At 39.3% G+C, this 10,387-nt stretch overlaps 1 protein-coding gene across 1 annotated transcript in view; it reads right to left on the reverse strand.

Annotated features, from left to right (window-relative positions):
* Positions 1 to 6,318, reverse strand: part of LOC113121262 (serine palmitoyltransferase 2-like) — a 16,182-nt gene extending 9,864 nt beyond the window's left edge. The window contains exons 1-5 of the mRNA XM_026291583.1: positions 6,089 to 6,318; positions 3,028 to 3,219; positions 1,988 to 2,142; positions 783 to 931; positions 266 to 390 (exon numbers count right to left, since the gene is read on the reverse strand). Coding sequence (XP_026147368.1) covers positions 266 to 390; positions 783 to 931; positions 1,988 to 2,142; positions 3,028 to 3,219; positions 6,089 to 6,229 — 762 coding nt within the window. The 5' untranslated portion in view covers positions 6,230 to 6,318. The remainder of the gene's footprint in view (positions 1 to 265; positions 391 to 782; positions 932 to 1,987; positions 2,143 to 3,027; positions 3,220 to 6,088) is intronic.
* Positions 6,319 to 10,387: the final 4,069 nt, after the last annotated feature.

Genomic DNA, 10,387 nt, shown 5'->3' on the forward strand with positions numbered 1-10,387 from the left:
ATGCTGCCTTGCTCAAGGGCACCTCAGTCGTGCTATTGAGGGTGGAGAGAGAGCACTGTACATTAACTGCCTTCACTTACAATTCCTGCCGGCCCGAGACTCAAACTCACTACCTATGATTATGAGTCCGGATCTCTAACCATTAGGCCGAGACTTCCCTACATAACTACTGATTCCCAATGTTCTTCCCCACCCTACCTGGCTCTGACGAAACATTTCTCAGCATTCCATTTGACCTAAAGTTTGTTCATAGTAAAATCCTTACTTTTCCTGTGAGCGCAGGAATATTCATGGAATTTGTAGCAAAGCCCATTCCAAAGGCCATGGATGACTCAACCCCTAAAAACTTGGCCACCAGAATCTCTAGCTCCTCATGCTTGTCAAGATTTCCTGCAAGAGAGAACAAATATCTTAACAATAGATTTGTATAAAACTAGAACTGGTTCCTTCTTTTTGAGTAAACGTCAGACTCCAGGGACACGACGATAAAGGTTAGATAAGAACTAAGAGTTTGTCATAGTGCTGCACATTTCTTTTCCACCATAAAACAAATCCTCATCCGGTGGGATGAATTACTTAACAAGAACTGAATATATGAATAAGTGTTCTAAGTTTCAGTGAGAGGGTGGAAAATCATAATGACAAGATCATTATAAGAGGACCAAGTATATGATACTTTAAAAATCTACTAAAACCTACATAAAAAAAGTGTCTTATCATTATTTGACCCCTTTTATATCACAGAAGTGGCTGTAAAGCATGAGAGAGTGAGTATTTATTACCTATCTCTTGCCTGGTGCTGCTCACCCCCACGCCGTATTTCACCGTGCACTCAGAGGCAGCATCAGCGCATGTGCCGGTATTCTCAGCAAAGCCCAGGTAGTTATATGAGCCCATATTAATAACATCCTTCAGAACATTCCCTGTGTGTCTGCAGGAAAATATAAAGAAAAAACATGCAATAAATTAAACATATGCAACCCTGGGTAAACTTGGGTAAATTAAGCCTTTACATGAGTTCGTTACTGTGTTTATTTTTAACAGTGATCACCTATATTCATAACCTTCAGTATGAAAAATGAGGATAGGCTAAATCATTTGTCTTGATTGGTTTGTAAATTTAATGGTGGGACCCCCTTAACTGGATGGTGTATTCTGATTGGTGGAATAAGATCCATGTAGCGCCGTTGCGTTACGGGCGTCCCGAGTTCGAGTCCCACCCCCCGCTCTCTCATCCACTTCGCTTCCTGTCGACCTTCTGACCTATCTAAATAAAAGGCATAAAAAAAAGGATCCTTTTTAAGAAGAACCATTGAATGACCGGAGGAGAAGACTCAAGCTTCATTTGATCCGCGATTGTTACAGTAGCTGCATTTACATGGAACCTACTTATCCAATGATAATAAGAATAGAAGCACAATTAGAATAAAGAAAGTCACATGTAATCATGTCAATCGGACTGAATTGGACGGATCCGATTAAGATTTTCGATCGGATTGTAAGGGGTGGTTTATTCCTTTGATAATCCGAGGGAGAAGACATAAACGCTTGATTGTATTGAAAACCGAAAATTGAAAGAACTGCGCATGTGCAGTGATGTAAAAATAGCGCAATGATGTATGACGCGCGGAACGAGCTGTTCTTTCTGGTGAATATACCCTGCGTCCCACTGTTCATACTATCCATCCTAAATAGTATGCAAGATTACAATAAGTGTGTCCCAATGCAAAGTATGTTGAAAAGAGTATGCCAAAAGTCCCCAGACAGTCTACTATTTCAGGTCAAATCTTGATGCACACGCTAATGGCTAACATTACCCACAATCCAGTGCGCTTTGACGAAAGATTCAGTTGAGAACTACAAACAGTATAGGTAGAGAAAGATGCAACATTTTTCAATAAACAAATCTCTACAAATTAGTTTGGTTATCAGTCAAAACAGACATCTTCTGGCGGGATCTGGTGTGTCGGCACAAAGTGACACTCACTCAAAGGTCCAGTTATAGTCAGGTGTCACCCGCTCCACGAGGTCCATCTTGGCTCCAGGGACGCTGCATATGGGCCTGTTCCAGTTGTCTCTGATCCTCATGTACAGATTCCTGGTGTAGAAGTTCTCAAAGTCCTGGTACAGTGGAACAAAATCCTGGGAACAGAGCATCAAAAGCGAAAACAAAACACTACATTTTAATTATTTGTGACAATAACATGACTAATGATGCAAACACAAATGTGTTTTCCATTGAAGAACTGGCCCTCTGACTGGGCCTGTTGTTTTCTCTCTCCATTTCTTGCTACTAATTGCCTTTGGCTTGCTTAGTTGGGGTTTAAAAGACACTTTGACTGCAATGACACCATCAGATTTGAGTACAAAACTTAAAATGACTTAAACTGGATGATAGATGGTACAATCAGCATCTGAAGAACTGCTTTTAAAATGACTTATTTATTTAATGAATTTTGTGACTTTTGACTCATAACTGATTAATTTTGCAACATAACTGGAACTGAATAATAACATTTATACTACGGGTCCATTGAATGCTTGAATCTGATTGGCTGACGAACATATTCTGAGGTGTGCAATTATTTTCAGGGAAACCCACGGCAGATCTCTTGACTGGATTACAGTTCCACATCACTTTGCACAGTTAACTTTAATAACGTCATGCAGTTTGCACATAAAGGTGTTGTCAGCACTGCCCTCACGATTCTATCAGTTAGCCTATATACTGTAGTGTAGCAACTTAAAAGCGACACATGACATTTCTCACTAGTGAGGAGACAGCGCTGTTTAGAGACGCACAGAGGTAGCCTAATTCACACAAGCTCTCTCTATCTCTCTTTCTAATAACTTCATTAATAACTTCATTAGAATGCTATCAATGGCTCAAGCCTCTATTACCATATTTAAAATTATGGTTTGGGACTAGCAAAAGTGGCATTGGATGAGATGCATGATTGGATTACATGTAAACATCTGATATGCAAAACATTACCCAGGCAAGCACCACAGATATGTTAACCGTACCTTCTGTTCTTCTCGCTCTCTGGCCAGATGACACTTCTCAAACTTCCAGTCCCTCAGGAAATCTCGCAGATAGCCAAAAATGGTAAGGATGCCGTAGCCCATGTAGGTAAGGACGGCAACCAGCAGCGGCGTCTCCTCAAACGACTCCACAAATGGCTTTTTATAAAGCGAAGTGCATGAAGCATGATGGTTCTGTGAGGGAAAAGATGAATATGCAGTGAATTTACATTGAAAAATGTGTTTCTTAACACTACAAAATGCACCAAATTAAACATCAACAGCATAAAAAAAAACATTAAATTTAATTTAATTTATTTATTTAGCAGGCGCTTTTATCCAAAGCGACATATAGTGCATTCAGGCTACCAATCTTTTTACTTATCATGTGTTCCCGGGGAATCAAACCCCCAACCTTGCGTTTGATAAGGCAAAGCTCTACCAATTGAGCTACACGAACACTAATGTACTACATTAATGTATAACCTAGTCTGATTTAAAAAAAAAAATAAAAAAATAAAAATAAAAACAGATTATAGTCGATTTAGTTTGTCCACACTAGATTAAAGACAAATCATTTCATGATAGGTGGAGCACTGAAAGAATACACAGAGATACCAGAATAATGTTGAACTTTAGGGATGGACTCTTTTGAGTTGGGCTAGAAAGCAACGATCTAACAACACCCTGAATGCTGTCACCCATACTCACATTCTCTATGGAAACTTTACAACTATAGTTGGGACTGAAACAGCTAACAGCTTCAAACATGAGGTAACAGATACCATATATGATCAGAAGAGCAACACTCCATCTATCACTCTGTCCACGAACAAGAACCAGAGTTAGTCCTTACACTGCTTATCCTCAGCATGTGATCAAACTCATGTTTCTCTTAACTGCATCCCCTCTAAAACCTGCCCTTCCTGTCAGGAATGGATTGGTCCCACTGTTTCCAGATCCCCCAATCAGCCTTCTTACGTAAAGCTCAGTTAGGTCAGGGTTAACGGTTTGTGTCAGTGCTGAGTGAGAAAGCATTTGCGGGAAAACTTGGATTGCTAAATACAGGAAAGCCTTATATTTGTTCAGTTTCTAAAGTCAGTCAGTAAACGTTGCTTCCTGAAACAAGGCAGACAAACCTTCTTTTAATAAGGATTGGAAATGTTAACTCAAACTACAGAAACTGCTTACAGTAGACCTGGATGGGATATTTTCATGATGATGATGATTCATTACACATCCCTATGTCTATATACTTTCTCAGAAATGGGCTTGAGAGATGAATCCTTTTCTTTATAACATTAGAAACACCAAAACTACAAGTAATCCGGTCATTTCTGATTTGGGCCACTTCCATAAGTATCTAACATTGGCCACATTGATTAAAAGTGCGTACAGCCTAAATAAATAAATAAGGTGATTATGTGGTAATTATATTTACTGATCACAGATCATTTGACCCGATTCACAGAAAATAATCTTATTAGCTTTTTAAATCAAATTAAATGTCATTTATGCATTAAGCAGACGCTTTTATCCAAAGCGACTTACAGTGCATTCAGACTATCAATTTTTACCTATCATGTGTTCCCAGGGAATCGAACCCCCAACCTTGCACTTGATAATGCAATGCTCTACATGAATAATTTCAATAATAAACATACTGGCGAAATCTACTTTGCATGCCTCGCTTGTTATGTTTACTGTAAGCTTTAAAAAAAAAAACAATACTGCACAGCTGACCAATGGGTCCATTTTGATGATAAGGACATAGTACAAGAAAAACTAGCTTGACAACACACTCATATTCTTGGAAAGGTTTATTCTCCCATGGAGCTCAGAAGTGCACTTTGGAAACATCCTCAGGTTGCAAAGAACAAAGCCTTGCTCTCCAGTTACATGACAGAATACTACACTGTTATTTTCCACGCTTGTGTCAATACAAACGGAGACAACCAAACATTAACAGCGAACAATTCATTTGATCCCATGACCATTCATCTCAACGCAATGGGCTGCTGATGCTTTTCATTGTTGAGCATTAAAAGTGGGCATTATATAATAACCTCAACTTTTGTTATTAAGTCATGAACAAACATTATGCAATGTTTAACATATCAGTAATTATTTACATATGAATATTAAAATAATGGAAGCTCTAAAGTTTCAGTATATGTGCAACTACTTGACTGCACATTAACTAATTACTTGTTTTATAGTTCTGGATTCTGACCCAGTCAACAAAGAACTGTAACTGTGGTAAAATTCACAATAAAGTATCAGCTATGACATGAAACAGCAGTTCACCATATGTGCACAACACCCATAGAAAACAAACACTAACTTCAGTTTGCAGGCCAGGGACTCTAACCGAATTTGCTTGAAAATTAACAAGTCTGAATTTTTGAATGAATATCAGGCACTTTAATGAGGAGGCCATGGGCTTATTGCCACAAGGAATATATTTAAAATATATTTAACTATAAAGGTTGAGTCAAAAGTCCAATTTGACAAATGTTCTAGTGGTTCTGTTGCAGTGGTGTTAAATGTTGCATCTTCAATTAGCATCATTCTGTGACTCATAATCTGATGAACTAAAATTGCAATATCATCATATCATTCTTATTTTACCATGATAATTTGATTGCTGCGGAGATAAATAAAAAACAAACAAACATAGGATTAACTGAAAAACAAACAAACAAACAAAAAGTAAATGGGGCATTTTTTAATAAATAATGTCATTATTTAAATTAAGTGAATGACATTAAATAGCATTTCGTACATTTAGAATATAGGTGGAAGATGCTATATATAACGGTTACATGTTTGAACACATAAAACTTCACAGAGAACAGACCCAGCCTCGCCCTCTCTACACACGAATACAAACTAAATAAACTCTCCTTTCCTAAACTCGGAACCGCAATATAAACCCATAATGAAACGTCTCCATTCTCATTTAACTCAAAGTAACAGCATAAACAGCTCCGGTGTGTACACTGTGCGTGTTTCAGTGTGTGTGTGTGTGTGTGTGTGTGTGTAGCGCAGGAGGCGGACTCACTTTCTCCGACGGGCGGCGGTTTCTCTTCTGTTGGAACAAGCAGTGGTTCTTCACGAAGCCATTTCCGCATACTTTCTTGTCTTGCTTCGTTCGGTGTAAGGCATCTCCGTTTATAATCTTACTAGTGGAGTTTTGCGTCATGGCAGGCCGGCGATGTGTGCTGGGTCTCTGGCTTCACTTGTGTAATCTGATTTTCCCGTATCCACAAAAACCGTCGAATGACAAAACTACGCCCACTCCAAGATTACAGGAAGGCCCCGCCTTCCACACGAACTCACAGCCAATGAGCTGCGTCGCGCGGGAGTGGCTTAAAAATAAATATTCATCGCAAACTGACGTCATTGACCTATAGTAACCCAGGGTGTAAACTACCTAACCTTCTGTCTGTACGTCACAGAAATTACGCTTTTTATAATTGGATGCTAGATAAACCCTAGAGAGTAATGGAAACTTTGACTTACATGTTAACTATCTACCTTAATGTAAACATTTGTGAGATCTGTTTTTATGAATAATTTTTCCCTTGACAATCACAAAATTAGAGCATGTGCTAAATACAAATATAGCCTAAGAAAATAAGAGTTTCAGAGTTTCACACTACACACTTTTTTCTTTCTTTCTTTCTTTTTTTCTTTCTTTCTTTCTTTCTTTCTTTCTTTCTTTCTTTCTTTCTTTCTTTCTTTCTTTCTTTTTTCTTTACAAATAAGGTACACAATTTAAAAGTTAAAAATAGTTGAGAGTTGAAAATAGTTGAAAGTTGTATTTTTATTTAAACAACAACAACAAAAGCCTACTTTTCTGTTCTTTCATTGATAGAAAGGCCTTAGCATTGGGAAAACGATTCTAAGGAGATAAAACGTCGGACTCGGAATGGATAACTGCTCGTTGAGTGCACCCAGTGGCGTAGTTTGTAGGATGTGTGGGAGATAACCAACCGTAATAATCACAACTAGCATATACAACCCCTCCCCTCATTTTATACCATGGTTAATGAAAACCAAGAACAAGGCTAATGATTAATTATAGTGAAAGGTGAACATTATCATAGAAAGGCAAATAAACTAAAAGACTGAAAAAAGAGAAAACAAAATCTTGCACCGGCACTAACATATATTATTTTTAAGATAGCCTACTCAATTTATCACATTTTATTGTAGCTTATTTATTGGTAAATGTTGTCTAACTTGTTGTAAAATATATAATAGATAGCCTAATCGGAATTTAAAATAGATAACCAGTGAATAGATTTTTCCAATAGACTTATATTATAGCTGTTGCATGTTATATATATATATATATATATATATATATATATATATATATATATTATAATGAATAACAATTAAGATTAGGTACAATGGTACACTTTTAATTAAGAGCAAGTACAAGTCAGAATCGAGAGCCATGTGTTAAACAGTGATGGAAAAGCCTGCCATTAAGATATTCCAAGAGATGGCATAGATTAAATCATTAAGAGCCTGATGAACTGTTGGAGTTATAAATAAACAACATCGATATTATAAAATGGTAAGTTAGATTTTCCCATGGCATGCTGAATTGAGAACATGAAAACATTCTGTCAAGCTTATAAGTGCCTAAATAATATACAATACATTATATATCCTATGTAGGCTAAACAAGTCATTTTAACTTGGCTATTAAGCTATTACTTGATTGCAGTTATGTTATCAAACAACTTTGCTTGTGTGGATGATTTTACAAAAATAAACACATAGCAAGCAAACAAACCAATAAATGAAGCTTATGAGTGAACATAACCCAGGACTCCACTAAAACATTTCACACTTCAATGCTCACAATGTTCAAACCAAAACTATGTCACTGCAAACACATTATCATAATTTATATTCATTTAATAAGGTCTGTTTTATTTTGGAGTGGGTTGCCTCATATGGGGGAAATATTGAATATTGAATATTACTGTTACCTTGTTAAGTCTGATGTAACACATCACAGTTTCTGGGTTCAAATGCTCTATTAGTTGAACAAGAACTGTAGGCTGTAGTGTGCACTGTGATATTTTGAAAGCTTAGCTTAAATGAGTGTTATGAGCAAATAGTGCTCAAGTGTTGGTTAGGGAGCCTAATGGTTAGAGAGTCAGACTTTTATCCCAAAGATTGTGGGTTCAAGTCTTGTACCGGCAGGGATTGTCGGTGGGGGGGGGTGGGGGGGGGGGGTTTGAATGTACAGCACTCTCTCCCACCTTTAATACCACGACTGAGGTGCCCTTGAGCAAGGCGCTGCTGTGATTAAAAAATAAATAAATAACAAATGGCTGCCCACTTCTCTGAGTGAGTGTTCACTGCTGTGTGTGCACTTAGGATGGGATAAATGCAAAGCACTAACTCCGTATGGCGTCATAAATGTCTGTTTGCAGATTGAAAATTTCTACAGTGGCTTCTGCAAGGAAAACTATTACATAATCCGTCATCCAGTATAATCTAAAATGACTTCATGCTGTAATTCTGCCATGGGGGCGGAGCTGACTGTCATATAAATTGGCCCGGAGCTCCATTTCATCAGAATCTTCTCCTTCAGCGACAAGACCATCTCTTCGCTGACTCTGTGATGCAACAAGAAGCCAAAGCAAAAAGCACAGCCTACACTTCTGCCGGCGAACCCAGCCACTGCAGTGGAAGGAGTTTCCCCTGTAGCCATCCGGCTGAATTAAAAGAACAATTTCTCAAAGCCTGTCGTTTCAAATGTAGCTTGTGCCCTCTGCAAAAAGCAGTGGAAGAGTGGAACCATCTTCTCAGGCTCGAGTGATGTGGTCTACGGCCCAGGGCCCCCGTGCTTCACTCTCCCCCTCAGTGCCCCTCGTCAGATGCAACTGGCTTGGTTTCCTTCGGCGTTTCTGAGGAAGAGGTGGTTTTTGATGACTCCATGTCCTTGATGGCATCTGAAAATGATGAGTGGTCATGTTCCGGCAAAGAGCCTGAAGCTGCCCCTCCATCTCAGTCTAAGTTGCCCAGCGTAGACTCAGAGCTGATTTGTGTTCTCATGTGCCCTGTGGAGGAACTTTGCCTTGAGTGGTTGGCCCCAGAAGAGCCCGTCTTCGGACTCCTTGATGAATGGTTCCTGAAAGGACAAAGTCATCCTTCCTCCTGTCAGCGTCCAGCTCCTCTCATGCCTGCGGTGCATGACAAGCTCAGCAAAACATGGCAGGCCCCTTTATACAGCGCGTGTTAACCCCTTGACTGCTGCAGCATACGCTGTCTGTGCTTCAAGTGTTTCAGGCCAAACTTCTCCGGGACATGGACAAGTCTGGTAAGGATCAAGGGGCCTTCTTGAAACTGCATACGCTGACAGATCTGGCCCTGCGTGCCACCAAGACGATGGTGCTGGCTGCGTAATTGGCCGTGCTTTAGTTGCACTCAAATCGATGGCTGTTGCTTATGAGGTTATGTGAGTAACTGGAGAGTTAGCATGGCCCTTTTAGCCCCTACTGATAAAGGCCAAAGAGTTAGCACTCGTTAGCTTGTCATTAGCTTTTTCATTCGAACCTATCGCTGTTTTCTTTTCTCCTCTCCTCTCTATCGCTCCAGTTTTTCACAAGTTCATCAAACAACTTTGGTAAGAATATTTCATCAAGCACGGTGATTAATGGCTTCTCCTGCTATTGTTATTTGCACCTCTTGCCACATGTACAGTTGATCTGTCTCTGTCGCAGATGAGGGATTCACATGTGATAAATGCAGGGAAATAGTTAGGCTGACAGAGAAGATTTCAGAATTAGAGACACGCATCCAAACTTTAATTGAGGACAGTAAGAATGTTAGGGCTCTAGATACGGCTTTGGATGCGTCTAGCTCAGGGATTCCTGTACATTGTTTGGTTCCGGCAACAGAGCCCCTGCAGCAGGGCAACTGGGTGACAGTGAGGCAGTGTAGTCGTGGTTCAAAACACCGCTCTTCTTATCCGATCAAAATATTAAACAGGTTCTCCCCACTCAGTGATGCACCCACTAAGAAACCTGATGAAAGTGCTCTAGTTATTGGTGATTCTATTGTATGGAACGTGAATATAGAGACACCAGCCACCATAGTCAAATGTTTACCGGGAGCCAGAGCGCCTGACATCTTGGCAAATTTAAAAGTGCTGGCTAATGCTAAACATAAATACAGTAAGATTGTTATTCATGCCGGCGCTAATGATGTTCGACTTCGCCAGTCGGAGATCACTAAAAATAACATTAAAGAGGTGTGTGAACTTGCAAGCATGATGTCAGACACTGTAATATACTCTGGTCCCCTCCCTGTTTACGGTGATGAGATGCAT

Source organism: Carassius auratus, chromosome 20 (genome assembly GCF_003368295.1).
Source record: "Carassius auratus strain Wakin chromosome 20, ASM336829v1, whole genome shotgun sequence".
Classification (NCBI taxonomy): Eukaryota; Metazoa; Chordata; class Actinopteri; order Cypriniformes; family Cyprinidae; genus Carassius; species Carassius auratus.